The sequence below is a fragment of the Antedon mediterranea genome, chromosome 8 (assembly GCF_964355755.1).
Source record: "Antedon mediterranea chromosome 8, ecAntMedi1.1, whole genome shotgun sequence".
Taxonomy (NCBI): domain Eukaryota; kingdom Metazoa; phylum Echinodermata; class Crinoidea; order Comatulida; family Antedonidae; genus Antedon; species Antedon mediterranea.
Window position 1 is genome coordinate 10,222,151 of NC_092677.1, and position 24,342 is coordinate 10,246,492.

A 24,342-nucleotide genomic window follows, 5' to 3' on the forward strand; every position below is an offset into this window, starting at 1 on the left:
ATCTTTATTTATTTTCTTCATTTTTTAGGTATTATTCAATCAATTTAAGTATTTCCTGAATTTTTACTTCCTTCTTGTTGCTTTATCACAATTTGTACCATCACTTCGGATTGGTTATTTATACACATATTGGGCTCCACTGGTAAGTATCCACCAATCAAAATCATTGTTATATAATTATTATTACAAAATGTATCATCATCATCATTAAACATAATTTTGTTTATTGTGTTTTTACATAGTTAGGTAAATATAAATTAGTTGGACACCAGAAAGAAATTGCTTGCAGTAATCCAACCCTTTTCTGCTACTAATTAAAGAAATTTTTTTGATACTGTATATACAGTATAGTTATTTAATTAGGCCTATGTATATAATTTAAAATACTTTTTATATATATTTTTTATATTATGATTTAAACTTAGCTTTGGAATCTTGATATATTATATTTTAAGATGGTATAATCATTGCTTGTGAAACTGGGTGAGTGGGGAACACAGGCTTTAAAAGTCATAGTGATTAGGTTCGCTTTTGTGTCCAATGCCAGCTCACTCAGTTGGTTCTATTTTTTTTTTTGTATGTCGTGTTCTTCATGTATTTTATATTTGGCAATAAAAGAATAAAAGGAATAAGAATATATATATCGGAATTAAAAGACCAGTAATACCAAATTTGGAACCCTTTTCAGTAAAAACCAGAAATGTTTGATACAATATTAATGTATTTTACAATCAAACCATATTTCTTTTTGTAGGGTTTTGTAATATTTGTAACTGTATGTCGGGAAGCATTAGATGATTTACGTAGGTTTCGGCGAGATAAAGAAGTCAACTCGCAAAAATACAAGAAATTGACACGGAAGGGTGTAGTAGAAGTACCGAGCTCCGAGATTCAAGTGTCGGATTTAATATATGTCGAAAAGGTAAGATGAGTTGCAACCACAAACACATTTTTTATTTTAATTAACCCAATAAAAGCCCAGGACGTTTATTCAAATAAATACTTATATATTTAAATATTTAGATTTTTCATTAACAAAAATTTACCTGCATTTTCAAATATGTGATTCATCTTGTCATCCTCTTTCTCGTAATCTAATTTTCTTACATTTTTGTTTCAGAATCAAAGAGTTCCTGCTGATATGATATTTATGAGAACAACAGAGAAAAATGGTAAATAAGAGTACCTCAGAAATCTATTGCACATTTTGACCAGTGAGAGTAATATTAAACAGTGCAATATATACTGTAGATAAATTTACAAAATGGAAAATTCTATATCTGTAATATTGATGGATGATGGATCATTTTATTTCAGAATAAAAATTCCATATATACAACAAACAATACACAAAGGAAAATCACACTAAAATAGAATTTTCTAACATTTACTGAAGAAATTTGAATATCCTAACAAGATAATTTTCACTATTCAAAACTCTTATTCTAAAATCATAGACTCACTTGCGGACATGCTCGTAAAAAGAGGGAATTCTCCTCATATATCCATCTTATAATGCTTTATAAAAAAAGTTTTAAATCCCCAATCGTCTGAATTTATTTGAAAGGTTCATGTTTTATAAGAACTGATCAACTTGACGGTGAGACAGACTGGAAATTGAGGCTAGCTGTCAGTCAATGTCAAGCATTACCAAAAGATGAGGTAAGAACACCATATTGTGTGAGGTTGTTTTGAGAAACCTATCTTTGCAATCTGTCTAAAGCTGTGTTTACACTACTAGTTTGACAAAAAATATGATAGTGGTATGACATCATCATGTCCATGTATGGGCACATCATATGCTTTTGTAACATAAAGTTTGATAGTGGAGACAGACCTTTGAAATATTTACTGTAAACGTAACATTTACATTGAGCAGAGTGCTGCCTTCCTCTGAGCCTACTAAAAAGAGTGAAAGAGATCTATATTCAAAGATAGAAAGGATAATTTGTATTTGTATATTTATTATAATTCCATGCTGTAAACATGCTTTTTTCTTGTAGGATATGTTCGATATAGAAGCACATGTGTTTGCAGAGAAACCGCAGAAAGCAATTCATAATTTTGTGGGTACCTTTACTCGGTCTGATGGTATGACACAACAGGACCCGCTTGCAATAGAGAATACATTGTGGGCCAATACTGTAGTTGCATCAGGTAAATTTGGGTGTTTGTTTGGGTGTAGGGAGGTGGCAGGGGAGGGGTCAGTTATTTTGATTGTCTAGAAAAAACTTAACCTTTTTATCACAAGTAGCAAATTAAGGCAACAGAAAACAAACTTGAAATACATCAAAACCATGGATTGTTCAAATCTTTCTATTGCATTTCCCTCTTTTTTTTTAGGTACAGCCCTTGGGTTGGTCGTTTACACAGGCAGAGAATCCAGAGCCGTTATGAACACGTCCTACCCACATTCCAAGATAGGCTTACTCGACGAGGAACTCAATAACCAAACTAAAGTGCTTTTTATTGGAACATTGGTTTTATCTATAGTAATGATTGCATTAAAGGTGAATATTCAACTAATGTTTGTATGCTAGTTGGACAAAAAAAGTGTAATGTGCCCAAATATGGTAGTGATATACCCAAATATGGTAGTGATATACCCAAATATGGTAGTGATATGACATCATCATGTCCATATATGGGCACATCACATTTTGTTGTCACATAAAGTTTGATAGTGTAGATTAAGATTATTATTCTTACAAGCCAATGTTGAAACATTAACATGTCAATTGTTACTGTGCAAACTGTGACCAAACAATGTTAAGTGACAGATTCCATTCCATCCAGAAGGTGGACTCTAATTGTGGATACGTGTACATGTTTAGCTTGGAGCTCTCTGCTCTCTCACTTATTTCAATACGGTTTCTTCCCCTTTTTTAACAGATCTTAAAAGTTCTATTATATATTTTAAAAGAGATTTGGCTTGTTTTCATATCCTCTTATACCATTATTTAATAAATTTCAGGGATTTGACGGCCCATGGTATCGTTATTTCTTCCGCTACGTTCTCCTGTTCTCTTCCATCATTCCGCTCAGTCTGCGAGTGAATCTCGATATGGGTAAAATTGTTTACTCGCTGTTGATTCAACGTGACACAGACATACCAGACACGGTGGTGAGGACGACGACAATTCCGGAGGAACTTGGGCGCGTGTCTTACTTGCTCAGTGATAAGACGGGAACCCTTACAGAAAATACAATGGTAAGTTTAGGTTCTTCGGTAGTTGTGGTTTGTGTGTCTAATTCAATTATAGTACAACCTCTCCTTTGGGACACACCTATTCATGGACACCACTGCCACTTTCTCGTAAAACAAACACGAGGGATTATATGTCCCGGTTTTCAGGGGACACCATTACACTTTGTCGAGTCCCCACTATAGGAGGTTCTACTACTGTAGTTAGCATGGATGAATTGAAATAAACAAATATTTAATTTAATACTAAAAAAAAAAATAAGTTATTTTTTAAAGAGTTAATAGAGTATAAATATGAATTTATTATTTAATTTATTTATTATTATCTTTAATGAGGGTGGCCTATCCAGTTCCAGTGAAGGAATTGATCATTAAGGGCCCTCAAAAAACATACAAATACCAACATAAAATATTCAGAACAAGCTAAGTATATAAATCTGTACATTAAAATTTAAAATTGTTTTAATGGTAGATGGATAAAAAGAAAAAAAATTATCTAGCAAAAAATGATTTGAGTTGACGTTTAAAACAGTTGAATACATTTTTATAAATCTTTTTTAGATATTTAAGAAACTTCACCTTGGTACAGTAGCCTTCGGTCAAGAGTCAATGGACGAAATGAGTGCGCATCTACTAACAGCGTTTTCACAAACAAAACATGGCACATCAACGCCCGGCGCTACTCCTGCTAGAAAGTCAACCACGAGACGCACCGTTGTGACCAGATGCTACGAAGCGGTCAAAGCAATCGCACTGTGCCATAACGTGACACCGGTCTATGAAGATGATGATGTTGAGATGTCGGAGACTGTGGAAGCTGACCGCGATCAAAATGTTAATGTTGTATACCAAGCTTCTAGTCCAGATGAGGTATGTGGTCAGTCGTACAATTTCTACAATGACTATAAATAAGCCTACCCTTAAAGCTCTGTCTACACTATCAAACTTTATGTAAAAAAAAAAGGGATGTGCTCATATATGGGCACGATGATCATATCACTACCATATTTGGGCATATCACTACCAAATTAGGGCACATCACACATTTTTTGTCAAACTAGTTTGATAGTGTAGACAGAACTTAAAGGAGAAGAAAGAGCATGTTATTGAATATGTAATCCACCAACTAGTGCAATTTAAATCTCAAATATATATTTTTCAAAACACATTTTGTTATTTTTTCTCTTTTTAAACTATCACAAAGCAATATTTTTATCAGTAACTTTTCATCAATTTATCTAGGTTGCTCTTGTCTCGTGGACTGAGAGCGTGGGTTTGGCTCTAGTGAAACGTGACCTGACCACGATGCAGTTGCGTACTCCACAAGGGGAACTGATTCTATACACAATTCTCCAAATCTTCCCATTCACATCCGAGAGTAAACGAATGGGAATTATTGTTAGAGTAAACATTTCTTGAACATTTTGTAGATAATTGTTAAGATATGATATTTTTGTAATTTAATAATAAAAATTTAGTCTTTTTAGTGTTTACACTTGCATTTTTGTTCCAAATTTTCTTTTTAGGAAGAGAAGACAGGAAGTATTTTATTTTATATGAAAGGTGCAGATACAGTAATGGCTTCTGTTGTACAGTATAATGATTGGTTGGAAGAGGAGGTGAGTGAGTTTGTCGAAAAATTATGTTATAAAGCTGAAAATAAGGTTGTGTCCACACTGTAGGAAAAGATTATATTTTGACAAGACGTGTGTACTTATTCTAGTCTAGTCACCATACTGTAGATAGCACATACTATCATTATGCTGAAAAATACACTTGTGTCCACACTAAGGATGTGATTATATGTTCCAAGACCTTTGTACTTCTACTGGTTTGGTAATAATGTGAATCGCTTTGAGGCATGTGTATGTGCATTATTATTGTTATATGCTGAAAATAAGCTTGTGTCCACACTGTAGGATAGAATTACAAGACTTTTGTTCTTCTGGTTTAGTAAGCCTTGATTTGTGTGTGTTTTTGTATGATTACAGTGTGGGAATATGGCAAGAGAAGGCCTGCGAACTCTAGTGGTAGGCAAGAAGAAATTAACAGAAGACCAGTATAACGATTTTGAGGTAAATACGATATTAAACATAAATACTACAATTTATTTTCAATTAGCAGAAATAAATAGGTACTTATTTATACCAATTTAAAGGTATACCGTTGATGAGGTTCAGTTTATTTTTTTTTTGCGTGCAACGCGACTCTACAGCTTACTTGAGCACGCGACTGCAGCCATGTATATGGCCTTGTTATTTAGTTACTATTTAAATTACAGTAAAGGAGGCAAATTTTAACTACAGTATGTACACAGATAGTTATGCTTATTGTATAAATACAGGATTAAATACCTACATGTTGGCTCTATGTTTCTTTCTATTTCAGAGTCGTTACAACCATGCTAAGCTAAGCATGATAGACCGTGCTAGTAAAGTAGCTGCTGTTATTGAAAGCCTTGAGAGGGATATGGAGCTTCTGTGCCTGACAGGAGTTGAGGATAAGCTCCAACAAGATGTTAGGCCTACACTTGAGTTACTTCGTAATGCTGGTATCAAGGTAGGTGCTGAAAGCATAATAATAATAATAGTTCATTCTTATATAGCGCATATAAGCAAGCTCTCAATGCTTTTATTTTTAGGATCAAACACGTATGGAAACATACTCCCATAATGCAGCTAAGAATCAGCGAAAAGTTGTGTCCTGATCTAACCAGTACCCATTTTATACACCTGGGTGGAGAGAGGCACATGTAAGTGTCTTGCCTAAGGACACAAGCAATGTGGTGAAAGATTCAAACCCACGATCTCACGATCAGTAATCCAACATCCAACACACTGCGCCACATGTTTTCTCAAATAAACATTGAGACAAGTTATGGAATAAACCTGACCCTTTGCATTATTTAGACATTCAACAGCAAAAGTAACTCACCAATAACAGGATAGATATGCTTATAAACTAAGTCTCATTTTGGGCTTAGGGAGTGAAATAACAGTCATGAATTACAACCCAGACGCTAGGTAAGAATTTAACCTTGGACCTTGAGATTAGAGGTACCAAGCGACAATAACTAATTCTGTATTATTTTTCATTACAGATTTGGATGTTGACGGGGGATAAGCTGGAAACGGCAACATGTATTGCAAAGAGTTCTCGTCTCGTTGGCCGTACACAAGATATATATACATTCAAAAACATAGCTAATCGGTCCGAGGCGCATCTCGAGTTGAATGCATTCCGTAAAAAGAACGACAACGCCTTAGTTATACTCGGAGACTCTCTAGATGTAAGCCAAAACATTCCAATTGTTTTCTTTTTAAAATTAAATATTCAATAAGAGGTAATTGACCGTTCCAGCACAAATATTTTCCACTATATGGTTTTACACAATAAGTTTTAATTATGTAATATATTAGTAAATTATATTTACAGGAAATGTAACTGTAGCTTGACCGATGCAGGATCAAGAACAATAGAAAAAGATAATATTTAAACCCATAACATGTCATATACAGATGTAATATTTTATATTACTATAATTTTTATTTTATTTAACCTTATTTATAGAGATTGACCCTAAACAGCATATGCTGACAATCAAAAGGCCCTCATGATGAGTTATGATAAGTGTCTATGTGACAGTGGCTGTGTGTATAATAGTACAATGGGGTAACCCCTAGTCATCTTGAATTAGAAAGATGTCCTAGGTTCTTTAAAGTGCACAGATCCAGATGTGTACAGTGTCGTAGGCAAATTGTGGGTCACATATGTACAGTATCTTGCAACATTGTGTAAAAACTCCCTAGTTCTGCTAGCTGATTTTAGAAATTGTGAAATGAAAATAAAGACACTGCACCTCATGTAATTTATCATTTCTTCAGGTTTGTTTACGTTATTACGAACATGAATTTATGGAATTAGCCGTACAGTGTCCTGCGGTTGTTGTGTGTCGATGTTCTCCGACGCAAAAAGCTAGTATTGTCCATTTAATTAGGACCCACACAGGCAAGAGAACATGTGCAATAGGTGAGTTGCAAATTGGAATTGTATTCGTAGGAAATTTGTGGGAAAATATGTTTATTGTGAGGCAGGCTATAGTATTGATCCTTGTTATAATATAGAGGGCAGTATACTATATATAAAGAGTTACGACATTGGGTTAAAGTCATGTGATACACACTAGAGCAACTGTGTCAACATTTTCTTCGTTTATGCATGTAAAGTGTAAGAGCAACAAAATATTTTCAACGTTTTCTTATATTTTTAATAATTTAATTACATATTTGATGGTGGATTATCGATGTGCAAAGCGTACATAAGTGCGGAACAAACTACGTCCTATTAATAACAATTTTGTAACATTTTTTAATTCGTAATGTATGCTTTGATGACAAAGTAATACAGTGTCGTGGATATATTTGTTAATATACTGAAAAGAGTATGAACAATATTAAATAATACAGGAAAATTAAAAATGAAATGATGAACGAGTCTCTGAAATTTTATAAAGTAGGCGGCACAGTTTGTGTCAAGACAGCTTTTAATAAATCCAATGTCGTAATTCTTTACACATATGGCTCTGTTATTTTCAAAATGCAATATATGTTTTAATAGGGATTTACTGTATGAAAACATTTGTCCAGTTTTGGAAGTATTGACTCCATTTCTTTTGATAAATGCCATTAGCACCATAAAGTTGCATACTTTTAATGAACAATTTAGATTACTATTCGAATCTCACTTCAGCCTACATTCTAAAAATGATTTTGATGATGATATTGGACACTAACACGTCGAATACCTACCTTTAGGCGCAAGTCAGTGTACTATTGCATGGCATAGCAACCATCATCATTTATTGCCTTTTTGACATTTCATTTGTTGGGCATTAAATACTTCCCTGCCTGCTACCATCCCAGCTATTTTAAATCCAACACAGAGAATGGCTTGGTGGTATGAGATATTTGGCTATACCAACCCTTGGATTCTTGGTTCAATCTTATCGGATGTCATAATTTATCTTGTGTTCATGTTTGTCCTGTGTGAATGCTATTTTTGAAATCTTTGGCAATGTGCCAAAATAAAATAACAATTTAATATTTTTGTATTCTGAACTTCCTTGTATTCATTATTAAATATTTTCTGTTAAACTGATGTTTATAATGGTTTTAATACCTTATCATCATATAAACATCTGTTTTTTAAATCCATGTGGTGACACACATGTTTATTTGCTTTGTTCACCAGACCAGCCTATGTGTGAATTTACAACTTAATTTTCAGACACCTCATGTAAAAAGTTTACAGTTTCTAGGTGCCATATCCCTCAATACTAGTAGTGGTAATCTAGCTTGGTGGTTTACCTGCAATTATAAGGTCCCTGGTTCAAATCTATATGTCTATATTTTAAAATCTATATATTTCTATACTATGTCTATAGTTTGGTTAATGTAAGTTGTAATAACTACTGTATTTTCTCATTCCACATGCTTTAGAATATATATGTTTTTTTATGAGTGGCCTTGCTGATGAAATAATATTTAATTAAGCATAAGTTTTATATCACTCATGTTGATTAACAAATCCAAGTCATGTTGATTCCAAAAATATTTAATTGACGTCATCCTAAATATAGATGAGAACATTTTATCAGACATGTTTTAATTAATCGACATCGTGACATCCTAAATATTGATAGATGAGAACGTTTTAGCGAACCTGTTTTATAACGTGAATTACTGTATAATTGTTCGCATGTTTAGTTTTGTTTCCTCAAATACGATTCCATGATTTAAATCTTTTAATCAGCGCCGATTAATCCGAAGGATGAGTCTATTTTAATAAGATTCAGCTGTTAAATTTGATAAACACATGTTTTGTTCGGATATAGCTCTCATTAATATCGTAATTTGGAGACGAAAAAATTAAAATGTAGACCAGTTAGTGGCACCAATGCCATAATAGAAGTTGTTTATACGTATTGATATTGATCTTTTCCTGCACTCCAGCATTGAAATTTGAGTATTAAGGGGATTATTCACCCCAATATTTGTGTACAGACTGGGCCGGCTATTTACTGTACATATTCATTTCTTCCTTGAGGAAAAACTTGAGGCTTAATTAAAACGATTGATATTGATCTGTTCCTGCACTCCAGCATTGAAATGTGAGTGCTAAAGGGATTCACCCCAATATTTGTGTACAGGCCAGGTCGGCTATTTACTGTACATTCATTTCTTCCTTGAGGAAAAACTTTAGGCTTAATTAAAACGATTGATATTGATCTGTTCCTGCACTCCAGCATTGAAATTTGAGTGATAAGGGGATTCACCCCAATATTTGTGTACAGGCCAGGTCGGCTATTTACTGTACATTCCTTTCTTGAGGCTTAATTAAAATGGGAAATCAACAATTTTAATCCAATTTGAGTTTCGTTTTTGCAAGAATGCCTGTCTTACAGGTTTCTTGTCTCTCCATAGTCTCACCCACATTAGACATGTTTTTTACTTGTTGTTCTAATCTCCCTTAGTGTTCTTGCTTGACTCTGTGTACTAGTACACTATAACAACCCCTAATCATCTTGAAAGATGTATTAGGTTCTAACTGCACATGAGCTAGATGTGTACACTTGACCTATGGTTTATAGTCCTTATCCGAGAAGACTTGTTCTACCACCAGACCAAGTGAGCCTTGAACCCTTGCCAATGTTATGGCTATTTAATTACAGTTCCACTCTTAACTCTTAACTGCTCAGCCACTTATTGACTCACTCGCTACAATATTTTTTTTTTGTTCAAATTGTGGTCCTTTCTGACTGATAGCTTGCTATGCTCAATTATCCCACCCAATACCCACAGTGTGAACCATAAATAAACTCCATACTTGTAATATTTTCCAGTGGATAAATATAAGCTTTAGTTCACACTTAACTTAGCTGGTTTACCAGCTGTAAAATTGAATTCCCATGTTGATTGTGTGAACTCTTTTTAATTATAAACATTTTCCATCTCATTTGAACCCTGTTGTGTTTTGTCGCCTAGATCAAATATCAAAGAAATTGCCTTTATGGTAATGTTTTTTCCAGTCTACCATACAAAATGATGTCGCCAAGAAAAAAAAAATGAAATTAATAATAACAACTGTAGTTTGATCAAACATTGTTTATTTTTTGACAAAGTATTTTCGATACAATGGTAAATTTGTCTTTTAGATGTTGGTGACAATCCATTTACAAGATAAATATAACACAAGACTTGATACATACATACTTTCTAAATAATTTGATGAAATACAAGTGAAAGAAACAAAAGGAAACAATCAACATAGATTAAATATTAATCTTAATTAAGTAATTAATTGCAGTTGAATACAGTTGAAATTTGTGAATCTAAAATATTTTTTTGTTCCTTAAAAGTTGACAAAAATGAAACCAGGTCACTTTAATTACCTCAAACTTTACTCTTAAATTAAAATAATAAAATATGTGCAGCATTTTAGTGTATATTAAATTACATTATATATTTTGATAGAAATATTAGACATGTATGTGCAGTACACCAGCACTAATATTACTAGGGTATGAAAGTGTAATGGTGTACCAGTGCAGTACAGTACTCCATGGTACAGTACTGTACTTTTGTTTAAAAACACTCCTTCTTATCTATAAATACTGTTACCCATAGAAAACCCATAGAAACCCAGCTACCATAGCTGAGAAATTTACAATGAAAATAGGTTCAATTTGTTTAGTCTTTCATTGACAAAATTGTTGCAAATATTTCTCATTTATATAATATTCACCCAGTAATTATGTCCACTCAACCATTGAAAACTTTATTTGAGTTCTATTTATCTACTATGAGAAGCATGGCTACAATAGAGAGGCTTTTAACAGATTTTAAGAGATTATTGTTGATTTTAACAGCTTAAATTTCAGCCAAATCAATTATGTACCATCCAATGCAATTATTTGAATTTGAAATGTTTACTATTATTAGATTAGATATGTCAAAGAAATTGACCGTGTTCGTACGGCGATTGAAATACACGTTTATTTGGTTTTTACCCTTGGGGTAAAACCCATACGACGTTCGTACGAATAAACAAAGTACCGGTAAGCTGACACAAAACCAATTAAGATCGGAATTCTTAGGTCAAAAAGCGCCCTCTGTGCGTCGACCCATATCAATTGACATGGCGTGTTGACAAATTCAACTGGATATTGCATGTCGTTTCGCGCGCGAATCCTTCAATTATTATTTTTCAATCGACAACCAGACCTATATATTTATAATACATCGAATACAATTTACTTTTTAAATAAATAATGATCGAAAATCCTGCTAACGTATGTTGTTTGTTGACCACGTGTATTTATCGTGCGAGCCGAACTATTGTTGTGGAAATTCCATTTAATGTACACGCACTGTACCCCTCTTGTAAAAATCACCACGTGTATTTATCGTGCGAGCCGCCGAACTATTGTTGTGAAAATTCCATTTAATGTACACGCACTGTACCCCTCTTGTAAAAATCACCACGTGTATTCATCGTGCGAGCCGAACTATTGTTGTAAAAATTCCATTTAACACCCACTGTACCCCTCTTATCGTGCGAGCCGAACGGTTGATGTGGTAATTCACAGACACCAGGCTACCACAATACAGAACTCCCTGCCGTTACAATACATGTACATTGATTCGCAAGTTCAGGTCACCGGAAAAAACCAACGAGTTGATTATTTATATATGATTTTACAAAACAATAGATATACATTCGCATTAACGAAAAAGAACATTTTAAACAATAATTGCTAAACAATCAGAAAGCTTATTTGAGGTCGCGATTTGACATGACCCCGTTAACGCTTGATTAATTATACCCCGAGGCAGCGTGTAATTGGAATGGGATTGAAATAACCAGTAAAGTTGGTGGATTTTTCGTCCAGATGGTTTTCTAATTTTTTATAGCCAGAGGCGTAAGTTAATTGCTACACGCGACCTCACAGTTGGAAGTACACGGTAGTTTCAGCCCCGTCCGAACGGGCCCATTGTTAGGTTTCATTTAAGAGTTTTGAAGGAGGATTAATGTGTTTGCTATAGTTTTTATCCATTACATTTAAAGGAAATCTCTATTGATAGGTTATACTTTACTTGTTTATTTTTGTCTTTACAACGTTTGCAGTTTTGAAAAACGTTTAGTTCAGTTACTGGGTATTACCATAGGATTTATGTGTAATCCCATCTCTAAACAAAGAATTGGATAAGCGTATACTCGAGGACTAAAATGGCTTATCAGCCCATTACCCACTTGAATTAGTTTTGCATTAGTAGGCCTACAAACATAGAGAAATAATGATACAAATGTATAGTATTAAAGCCACATTAGGAATTGTTCTTAGTTTGTTTAAGTACCGTAACCATTTTAAGGTTCTTTTTTTCTTATTTAAAAAAATACAAAAATACTCATGGATCACAATCCTAAGTGCTAGATGCACATTCAAGGTTTATTTATTTCAATTGTTCTTGCAGTTAAAAAAAACTGAATTACCACAATCTTGACAATATATAAAAATTGGATACATAATATAAAACATTTAACATTAAAATTAACATCTCCATTAATCAACAACATACAATTACAATTTAAAATATACATTATATTAAAAAACAAATTTTTTCAAACATGTTCTCTCCTTTTACAGATTAAATAAACTACTTTTGATATCTATTTTGACTATTTTCGATCCTCCCCTGTGCATAACAGTAGTGTCGCATAGAGAAAGAATGTTGGAATCTAAAACAAAAATCGAGATATTTTATTGATACACTACATAGTGCTTTGGTCTCAATCTTTAAGCAACATTTTTAGTGTTATTGCAATGCTTATTCATAAAACATAGTGTCAAGGGGGTAGAGTTAACATTTCTTCCCAGATGTGTGGATGCAAAGTGTGCTATAAATCAAAAGAGGAAAAACAAAAGTATATAGTGCTTAATTTGACGTCAAAGCTCTATCACCTTTATGGTTGAATAAATGCGGCTAGTATGTGACTTGATTTTATTTGCTTTACTCTTGACAGATTTATTATATATTTAATTTTGTAGACTTTGATAATCAACATGATCCACTGAAAACAATGTTTGTGTATGAAAAGTGTTTTTCTGAATTGACCATCTCGTATGATCTTTGAATAATTAATCCATTGTGAAATCATCCTTTTTTTCAAGAATGTAACATTGAACAATTTCAAACATCTTAGGTTACAGCTTAGAGGACCAACCACATGCAGGAAAAAACAAATACAAAACACTTTAAAAAAAGACATCAAATTCAGATTGTTGTTTAACAAATTACAGTTAAAAATTACATTATTAGGGAACAAGTCGGTTTAAAGCGGGCATTCCATATGGTATATGGTAATGATCAATAATAAAATCCTCAACATTTCATTCAATTAATTATAATCGCCACTTTTACACCCTACAGTACTTTCCTTAACCCTTTCAAGTGCACATGATGTGTACATCGAACGTCCATTTGAAGTATATATCCAAAAGATTTGTGTACCACCAGAATTAGGGTTGTGAGGATATTGTTACTTTGGCTTATACTGCTAGTGTCATAACCGCTCGGCCACTAGACTCAACTAATATAAAATCATTACCACATTCACATAGCATCAAACTGTGTCAGACAGGGCATTACAGCATGAGAATAAATGTCGTTTTTTATATCTTGTCTGGTCATGCGATACCATAAATCTGTACTCAATTAAACTGATCTGTCAAGACATAAAACATTGAGGTGCAAAGAATAAACACATGTGGGCACAAGGAAATGAAACATGCTAAAGCTCTGTCTACACTATCAAACTAGCTTGATTTGCCCAAATATGGTAGTGATATTCCCAAATAAGGTAGTGATATTCCCAAATATGGTAGTGATATGATATCATCACGTCCATATATTGGCACATCACATTGTTGTTACATAACGTGTAGACAGAGCTTTAGAATAAGCATTTAGTTGCTGTACTATACCACTATATTGTATTTGGTCAGATGTTTTTCCCTACTCTGATGTAATTTGTACTTCCTAAGTACATTGAGAATACTTGCGAATGACTTACTAATATATATAGTTTACAGGGAATTTTTAAGTTTTTTTTTTCATTTTCTTAAATTAATCTCAGTTTTGCTTGGATTTTTACATCCGTATTCATGTTATTTGCAAATTGATAGGATTATGATTTAGTCATTTATGTTCTTGAATCTCTCTTTGATTTCCTTTCTTATTTCCTGTTGCTATAATTACTAAGCCTAACATTAAAAAATGCTGAGTATGTTTAATGTATATTTCTTGTAAACTGGACAAATTATTTATAATCATATAATTTATTGACTTAACCACATAGGATAGTGTGCAGTCAAACAAGTTAAACAAACATCTTAACATTAAAAACAACCAAAATATAATCAAATCATATTAAGAAACTTTAATTGTCTTCATAAGAAATAAAGAAAAAATTAAAGATAAATATACATAAAAGGAACTAAAAAATGACAAGATTAGGATTTTCTCAGTGATGTCTGTTTTGGAGTAAATAAAAATAGAATAAAAATAAATTGTAAAATAAATAAATATATTTAGCCCAAACTTAACCTATTTTAGATCAAACATTTTTTGCAAACATTGTCAGAACATATTACTGAATGACCTTTACTGTATGTACTTTCACTTATAGTATTATATAGCATAGTACCCTAATATGTTTAAAAAAAGTTTTTTACATTCATTAAAAGTTAAAATAGAATTAAATTTTCTACATAATTTAATGTTATATTCAAAGATTTTAATTTATATGTTAAAAAAGGGATTCTTTTGTAATGTTGTGTGTTTTTGAAAGAAAATAAATGTTTATTTGATTGATTGACATTTACCTCAACTGTGTTTGTTTTCATAGGTGACGGTGGCAATGATGTTAGTATGATTCAAGCAGCTAATGTAGGCGTTGGTATCGTTGGAAAGGTTGGTGTTTTTAATATTCTTAAGCTCTGTAAAACTATAAAACTAGTTCGACAAAAAAAAGTGTGACGTTCCCAAATATGGTAGTGATATGCTTAAATATCGTAGTGATATGTTAAATGTTAAATTTATTATTGATATCATCATATCCATATATAGGCACATCACATCAAGTTTGATATATGTAGACAGAGCTTTACAAGCAAATTAAAATAATGCTTTCCATCAAAATTATCAATGCAAGAAGCAACCCCACTACATTTTTGTGTTTAATGCATCTCCAACATATAATAGGTGGATCCAGATGGGAGGACTAATTTTTTAGAATTACAGCCATGCAAAAGATAGAATTAGGTTGCGTTCAGCACTTAAACATTTTTAGGTCCTGGGCTGTCTCTATTTCAAAATCTGAGACCTATCACTTCTCACCCCCACATAAAAATCTATTTATTTATTTTTCGTTGATTTATTTTATTTAGGAAGGAAAACATGCGTCGTTGGCCGCAGACTTCTCTATCACCCAGTTCAAACACCTTGGATCTCTCTTGATTGTTCATGGACGCAACAGTTACAAACGCTCGGCTGCGCTTAGTCAGTTTGTCATGCATAGAGGTTTGATCATCTCCACGATGCAGGCCATCTTTTCTTCCGTGTTTTATTTTTCTTCAGTCGCACTTTATCAAGGAATTCTGACAGTAGGGTAGGTTTAAAATCTTCTTTATTTAAGTAAAAATCTAAGTAAATCACCAAATGCAGGATGAATAATAAACTACAGTATATCTTGCTTATAAACCAAGTCTCATTTGAGGCTTAGGGAGTGGAGTTGAAAGGGTTATGCCATTAGGTCAGAATTGAACCCTAGATCTTGGGATTGGAAGTCAAGCATGTTAACCACCAAGCTACCGGTACTTGATCATTCCAATTTGGATGATCAGCATATTCCACTCTCGCCTGGTCCATTCCCATGGCAATCGGCTAACATAAAAAAAAGTCCAGATTGAAATCACACCCAGAGTTTGACTATATTTCTTAATCTCTGTATACACTATCAAATTTGATGTGACAAACAAATTTAATGTGCCCATATATGGTCATATCACTACCATATTTGGGCACATCACACTTTTTTGATTAAACTAGTGTAGACAGAGCTTTACATTTTGTATCGAGTATATAATTTCCTCAAACAATGCAAAGTAATATATTATACAATATAAGTTTTCATTGTTTTTTATCATCAAATATAATGGCAAAGTTTATCATTCAGCTTCCTTTCAATCCAATGTAGATTGTAGTTTTTGTATCAAATGTCTTGAGTACTGAAATGCAGAGATTAGACATTTTACGATTTATCTTAAGCTCTGTCTACACTATCAAACTTTATGTGACAACAAAATGTGATGTGCCCATATATGGACACGATGATGTCATATCACTACCATATTTAAAACATATCACTACCATATTGGGCCGCATCACACTTTCTTGTCAAAATAGTTTGATAGTGAAGACAGAGCTTTACACACTTTTACACACTTACGACATATGCACGACTCATAGTTTGATAGTGAAGACAGAGCTTTACACACTTTTACACACTTACAACATATGCACGGCTCATAGTTTGATAGTGAAAACAGAGCTTTACACACTTTTACACACTTACGACATATGCACGGCTCATAGTTTGATAGTGAAGACAGAGCTTTACACACTTTTACACACTTACGACATGCACGGCTCATAGTTTGATAGTGGCACGGCTCATAGTTTGATAGTGAAGACAGAGCTTTACACACTTTTACACACTTACAACATATGCACGGCTCATAGTTTGATAGTGAAAACAGAGCTTTACACACTTTTACACACTTACGACATATGCACGGCTCATAGTTTGATAGTGAAGACAGAGCTTTACACACTTTTACACACTTACGACATATGCACGGCTCATAGTTTGATAGTGAAGACAGAGCTTTACACACTTTTACACACTTACGACATATGCACGGCTCATAGTTTGATAGTGAAGACAGAGCTTTACACACTTTTACACACTTACGACATATGCACGGCTCATAGTTTGATAGTGAAGACAGAGCTTTACACACTTTTACACACTTACGACATATGCACGGCTCATAGTTTGATAGTGAAGACAGAGCTTTACACACTTTTACACACTTACGACATAAAACGGCTCATAGTTTGATAGTGAAGACAGAGCTTTACACACTTTTACACACTTACGACATATGCACGGCCGGCTCATAGTTTGATAGTGAAGACAGAGCTTTACACACTTTTACACACTTACGACATAAAACGGCTCATAGTTTGATAGTGAAGACAGAGCTTTACACACTTTTACACACTTACGACATAAAACGGCTCATAGTTTGATAGTGAAGACAGAGCTTTACACACTTTTACACACTTACGACATAAAACGGCTCATAGTTTGATAGTGAAGACAGAGCTTTACACACTTTTACACACTTACGACATAAAACGGCTCATAGTTTGATAGTGAAGACAGAGCTTTACACACTTTTACACACTTACGACATAAAACGGCTCATAGTTTGATAGTGAAGACAGAGCTTTACACACTTTTACACACTTACGACATAAAACGGCTCATAGTTTGATAGTGAAGACAGAGCTTTACACACTTTTACACACTTACGACATATGCACGGCTCATAGTTTGATAGTGAAGACAGAGCTTTACACACTTTTACACACTTACGACATAAAACGGCTCATAGTTTGATAGTGAAGACAGAGCTTTACACACTTTTACACACTTACGACATATGCACGGCTCATAGTTTGATAGTGAAGACAGAGCTTTACACACTTTTACACACTTACGACATAAAACGGCTCATAGTTTGATAGTGAAGACAGAGCTTTACACACTTTTACACACTTACGACATATGCACGGCTCATAGTTTGATAGTGAAGACAGAGCTTTACACACTTTTACACACTTACGACATAAAACGGCTCATAGTTTGATAGTGAAGACAGAGCTTTACACACTTTTACACACTTACGACATGCACGGCTCATAGTTTGATAGTGAAGACAGAGCTTTACACACTTTTACACACTTACGACATATGCACGGCTCATAGTTTGATAGTGAAGACAGAGCTTTACACACTTTTACACACTTACGACATAAAACGGCTCATCATAGTTTTACAAATTAGTAGTTTTTGCTGTTTTACTGATATTATACTTTTGGTTATGTTTTAAGTTTCTGTCATTATTACTAGGTATGTAACGGCATACACTATGTTACCAGTATTCTTACTTGTACTGGATCAAGATGTTAATGCAGAGACTGCAATGCTTTATCCAGAATTATATAAAGATTTATTAAAGGTAATATCTAATTTCAATGGGTATATCATAATTTGTTAACATGATAAATTATCGTATCCTGATCCGCATACAACTAACTCTACTAAACGATCACTGCAATTCAAAGCCATACTATTATGTTAAAATGAACATCAAATGTAGGTTTTGACATATACGGTAATAAAATAAACCTGCCTACTAAAGTTGTCTTTAATTGGAGAAAGACTGGTTTATTTCACTAATTAATTTCACTAATTCTTATAAATTTTTTTTCATTACTCTCAGGGTCGTGAGTTATCCTTTAAGATGTTCTTTATATGGGTGTTAATTAGTATATTTCAAGGGGGCGCTATAATGTATGGCGCCCTCTGGCTGTTTAGCGGTGAGTTCATCCACATTGTCGCAATCTCGTTCACCGCGTTAATCATCACTGAGTTATTAATGGTTGCGTTGACGATACGCACCTGGCATTGGCTGATGGCGGTAGCGGAGTTGCTCAGTTTGTGTGTGTATGTTGCGTCGTTGTTCATATTTGATGAATATTTTGGTAAGTACTGTATTATGTTTCTTGTAATTATTATAATGATATTGTAAAGAAAACCATCATACTCAAGAATAGCTAGTTTGCCCTTCTATTTACTTGGATAAACAAATAAATGCCATTTTGTTTAATTATACCCCTAATAAATAATGGAATCAACCATTATCTATATTGTTCAATACTGAAACTTAAAAGCTTTATTAGATTTAATCATCATAATTTATTCATTACTGTTATTAATTAATTTTAATCCAATATAATTTATTTATTTATTACAGATCGAGAGTTCATTACAACTTGGCCTTTCTGGTGGAAAGTTACAGTGATAACATTATTTAGTTGTGTACCTCTTTATATTCTCAAATATCTACGAAAGAAATTCAGCCCCCCAAGTTACTCAAAACTTTCAGAATAATTCAGACCCCCAAGTTTCTGAAAACTTTCAGAATTATTTAGACCCCTAAGTTACTCAAAACTTTCCGAATATTTCAGGGTATTGAGAATCTTTTTCAACTGCAAATAAAATTTCTTTTCTTGTTTAAATTTGCTTTTTGAATTTCAATATACCAAATGGAATATATAATGTAATTTTTATCTCATGATATATTGATAAACACAAGTTATGTTTTTTTAAAGTTTTATAATTTTTCTATAGATTAAATTAATTTTAAAGGCCTAGCAAGTGATACACTTTGATAAATACTGTTATGTATTTCAGTAATCTTTTTGTTAAGTTAAATTGCTATAAATTAAGCAATTAATAATAGTAACAAGTTTGTGTGGGAAAAAGTGTACTCTCACACAGTAGTAAATTATTATGTCTATTCTTAACCAACAGCTAATATAATATATCTCACCACCTTAATAATTAAAACATATGTTGTGTGGGAACATATGGTGATTAAATTAAGAAACATGAATTTAATGAAACATGCACAGAGAAAAGAAAATAATTTTTACTACTAAGTTTTAAAAATGAATCAGAACTGCAGTAAATATTTTATAGATAGCGTTAAATTATTTTGCATGATATTCACAGCGTAAAGCTTGAATCACACTTGAATGCACCAACGTGGATGCAACGCAAGTGAATTGACCAATCATAAGCCACATTTCGGATGATCCATCGCGTCATGATTGGTCAAATTACTTTTGGTGTGCTTACGTCCTTGCGTTGCGTCAAAGAAGTCGCAATGAAGATTTATTCTCACAGTAACTCTATTTTTAAACCGTTAAATTTGCGCTCTTTTATAAATTTAATTTACAACCATAGATATGTTTTAAATGGTTCACTGATTTTAAGGAAAGATCAGGGTCGTGAAATATTCAATGGTTTCAAAGAAAGAATGCCTTGAAAGATTATTTGATTGAAGTTTTTATTGTTATTCGTCACAATATCATCACTGTACCAAAACCCACTTGTCGTTCCTTTTTTAACAACTATGTTTAATTGTGTGAGTAGGCTTAGCATGACGAGGCAACTCAAAACTGAGCACACCTTTTTGTTCACAAGTAGTACAACTTTGGGTATACAATTATAATGTAACGCAATCTAGTTTGTGTAAACCACAATTTACGTATTAAAGTGAAATAGTTATGTAAGAAGATGACAAGGCTGGCACTAAAAACAACTGCAAAAAAACTGTTAAAAGCAGTATACAATATCATCAATCAAGTGAATTCCCAATGTCAGTAATACTAATGTATTTTGTTTCAGTACAATACAATTTTAATTATTCTTGTTTTTAACTGTTCTTCGGATTAAAGTAGTAGTACAGTAGTCAACAGTCTATTGAAAATGGTACTGAGACAAAAAAATCCACTATTTTGGATATTGTATAAAACACTGCAGCGCTTTAAAAACTTAACGTAAAGGCCAATTTACACAGACGAGCGGTAAAACGGTAAAGCGTGGTTCCCACTAGCGACGCAACGTAACGCAATCTACGCAACGTAAGCAAATGCCCTTCTAATAATTGTGTTTGTCCCCGCCTGCGTGAAATCAAACCCGCGATGTTTGCAGCCCTATTGCGTCGTCGGTTCCCACTTGTGATTACGCAATACAGCACATTGCGTCGATACGTCGCTGCGTTGCGTTCTAGTGGCAACCACGCTTAAGCGTAGCTTGTCCCACGTAGAATCTGTATCTATCGTGAGCGGAAACTCCCGTCCGCTCCGCGTTGTGTGCAAATGGTCACACGGATCAACATAGATTCTATTTTGTTATTACCGTAACCGCTCGTCTAATTGGACGTAACCCCCAAGTTTTCTCTGGCCGCGCCGCTAGACCGAATGTGAGTTTGAATGTACAGTAGTACTGTATAGCCTTTTTGTTTCATTATTTATTATGTCTTGAAGAATGTTCTTTTATGAGCACGTCCGCATCTGTGCACAACTTAACTGTTTTTGTATTACCGAAATTGTATACCCGATTCTCAGTGTTATATTCCCACATCACGACAATATTTTCCCAGTATTATAGAAAATCCGATAATATACCATAGAGATATTCACTATAATATCTCTATGGTAATAGGGCCTACATAAGTTAATTAACGCTAATATGTATTGCCGTGGTCTATCGGTTAAAGTCCCCGCTTAACAGTTTAAGACTCTACTGCGCATGCCACAATGTTCAAAACAAGACTTATTTTATAAAAACTTTTACAATTTATTTCTGTATACATTTCTGCACATATTCTGTATACATTGTATAGTGTTTGATATAAGTTTGTTTTAGATGTTGCTAAATACACAATATACACAGATCAACGAATAAGTGCATTTAATATTTATTATACAAACTAAGATATCTGTGGTAGGTTTTTTTTTGTAGCAAAACAAGAACGAACTTGTTTGTGAATATTTGTGAAAAACTCACTACAAAGTTTGTTTTTTTTGTACTGTAGGTTTCGTATAGGATTATATTGTTGTAAATAAATACAAAATAATGTGTTTTTAGATTGACCATATATAATATATAGATGTTGTATTTAGATTTTTGTGAGCAATATAATATATTATATTTATTGTTTATGCATAGGAATTGTCGGTCCTCACGAAAAACTTGCATTCAACACATCATAACGTACGCTCCGCCCCTTTCACGCAGACGTAACCGTTTGTTATGATGTAATGATGACGCACGTGTGTGTGGCCATTTGTAAAATAACGTTCACGTAACGCTGTGGATCGAAAAGTTTATTTTTAGTTTATTTTTGTTGTATACAAACATTGTCTTTCATTATTCCAGTATAGTATGATTAATTAAATGCAATCTTCGCTTATATTTGGTGAAATGTCAAAGGCTCTACTTTAAATTTAAAGGGAAATGGTTGAATTTAAAATTCATTAACTTATTTTTGAAATTATACAATTATTTTCAAAAGACATATTAGTAGAGGGTTGACTAATAAAGTTTAATTAGTAAATAACATGTGTTTGTTTTATATTTTTGTTTTATTCTGTAATCTCGACATATAATATTTCGACGGAAATTGTTGCTGAATCTAATCCAACACCAACATAGATACATTTCGGAAGCGAGTGTTTGATGCATTCATTTTGAAGCGTTGAACCGACACACCGACCGACCGACGGAAACCTTTCAACTACTCATCTAAGCAAGGCAATCTAAGAACAGGATGCCGAGCACCGGTTTATCTGTGACCGCGACAGTACTGTTGTCGCAGCCAGGCATAAGATTAAAGAACTGTTACTAACTGGTCCTAAGCATCTTGCTGTTTGGTTCGATGTTAGATTGCGCGGCAAATGAAATGAACACAACCTGAGACCAGGATACAATCTCTCCACAGTTGTAATGGAAATTTTAAATTATAGGTTATTTCCGTCGCTATGACTATGCCAATGGTCATATAAATAATTTGCTTCTTTAAATTAAATTTGAAATAATTTTCCCGTGGGAATTCTTACTTCCGTTTAAGAATTTCAACAAGAGTTCGATGGATTTGGACAAAATGTTGTCGACAGTGATAGTAATATCAAATATAATGAACGAATAATGGAACTATTCATTTACTTTTCTTATAGTTATTGTTCGTAGAAAGATGGCATAACAGCTACACTATCAAACTCTATGTGACAACAAAATGTGATGTGCCCATATATGTGGACACGATGATGTCATATCACTACCATATTTGGGCACATCACACTTTTTTTGTCAAACTAGTTTGATAGTGTAGACAGAGCTTTATAATTGTTTCATATAGGTGAAGATAATGACAAAATAATCCTGCTCAATGGAGCAGAACATCGTGCATGTTATTTGGAACTTATCGGGTCCATTTCACCATGTCCAATATATACCACGATAGAATCTTTACTATAACGTGTTTTACGTTTTGTGGTTGCGTGTCCAAGTACAGTATTAATCTAATCAAAAACCAAGACCACACACTGTTAAGTAATATTGTGTAAACATAAACGGAATTTTATGACGCGAATTGCGTTACATTTTATCGAGCTACGTGGTGGTCAAGTTAATTTAATTAATTAGGCACAGGATACACTGTATCTTTTTAATTGAAGTTATCAATATGCTAAGCTTACCAGAACTTCGTCACGTAATCCTTACCTACTTCAGTACTAAATCGCCACTTCAGTCTTTCAATAAATTCTCCCTCCCCCAACCCCACTCCTCCGGCGCTCCACTTCCTTCCATTCCCACACTCTTGTCGTTTTCCAGGCCCGATGAATAGTGACAAATGCCACAGGCGATTGTATGTTATCGTTTGGCGGTTCCTCTTTGGCAGTCGATATAGCGCCGGTGTCGCGCCAAATTAGGTTCGCGGAACTAAATTAAACCCTGAGGCTTCATCCAGCCAAAAATTAGTAAACCGTACTGATTAGGTCATCAGCCAAAATTTAAAGTCTGTTATTGTTAGTCTTTCATTGACTATCGGTTTATTGAGTACCGGTATCGGTTTATTGATTATCGGTTTATGTTTCTTTAGTTACAGTAACCGGTTTCTAATTTTATAGGTCTAATCGCAAAAAATAAAACGACATCATTTACAATGTGCTTTCCCATTTTATTATCTAAAAAGCTAATTCTCATAATTTAAAAATATTATTTTATACAGTGTTAATTTCAATATTTTATCTCAATGCCTTAGCAAGTAAATTGACCAATGACAAGCTTGGCGCATCACATGCACTGGGCAA

The 24,342-nt window shown here is 33.5% G+C and overlaps 1 protein-coding gene across 2 annotated transcripts in view; it reads left to right on the top strand.

Moving 5' to 3' along the window:
* LOC140056085 (probable phospholipid-transporting ATPase IIB) overlaps window positions 1–22,555 on the top strand; it is a 32,414-nt gene extending 9,859 nt beyond the window's left edge. For both annotated transcript variants that reach the window (XM_072101325.1, XM_072101326.1), the window contains 19 exons: window positions 29–142; window positions 755–922; window positions 1,121–1,172; window positions 1,568–1,662; window positions 2,004–2,157; window positions 2,344–2,510; window positions 2,975–3,211; window positions 3,767–4,075; window positions 4,448–4,609; window positions 4,732–4,824; window positions 5,197–5,280; window positions 5,594–5,764; window positions 6,306–6,494; window positions 7,090–7,234; window positions 15,173–15,237; window positions 15,714–15,934; window positions 18,527–18,635; window positions 18,900–19,161; window positions 19,434–22,555. In XM_072101325.1, the coding sequence (XP_071957426.1) occupies window positions 29–142; window positions 755–922; window positions 1,121–1,172; window positions 1,568–1,662; window positions 2,004–2,157; window positions 2,344–2,510; window positions 2,975–3,211; window positions 3,767–4,075; window positions 4,448–4,609; window positions 4,732–4,824; window positions 5,197–5,280; window positions 5,594–5,764; window positions 6,306–6,494; window positions 7,090–7,234; window positions 15,173–15,237; window positions 15,714–15,934; window positions 18,527–18,635; window positions 18,900–19,161; window positions 19,434–19,570 (2,934 nt within the window). In that variant the 3' untranslated portion in view covers window positions 19,571–22,555. The remainder of the gene's footprint in view (window positions 1–28; window positions 143–754; window positions 923–1,120; window positions 1,173–1,567; window positions 1,663–2,003; window positions 2,158–2,343; window positions 2,511–2,974; window positions 3,212–3,766; window positions 4,076–4,447; window positions 4,610–4,731; window positions 4,825–5,196; window positions 5,281–5,593; window positions 5,765–6,305; window positions 6,495–7,089; window positions 7,235–15,172; window positions 15,238–15,713; window positions 15,935–18,526; window positions 18,636–18,899; window positions 19,162–19,433) is intronic.
* Window positions 22,556–24,342: the final 1,787 nt, after the last annotated feature.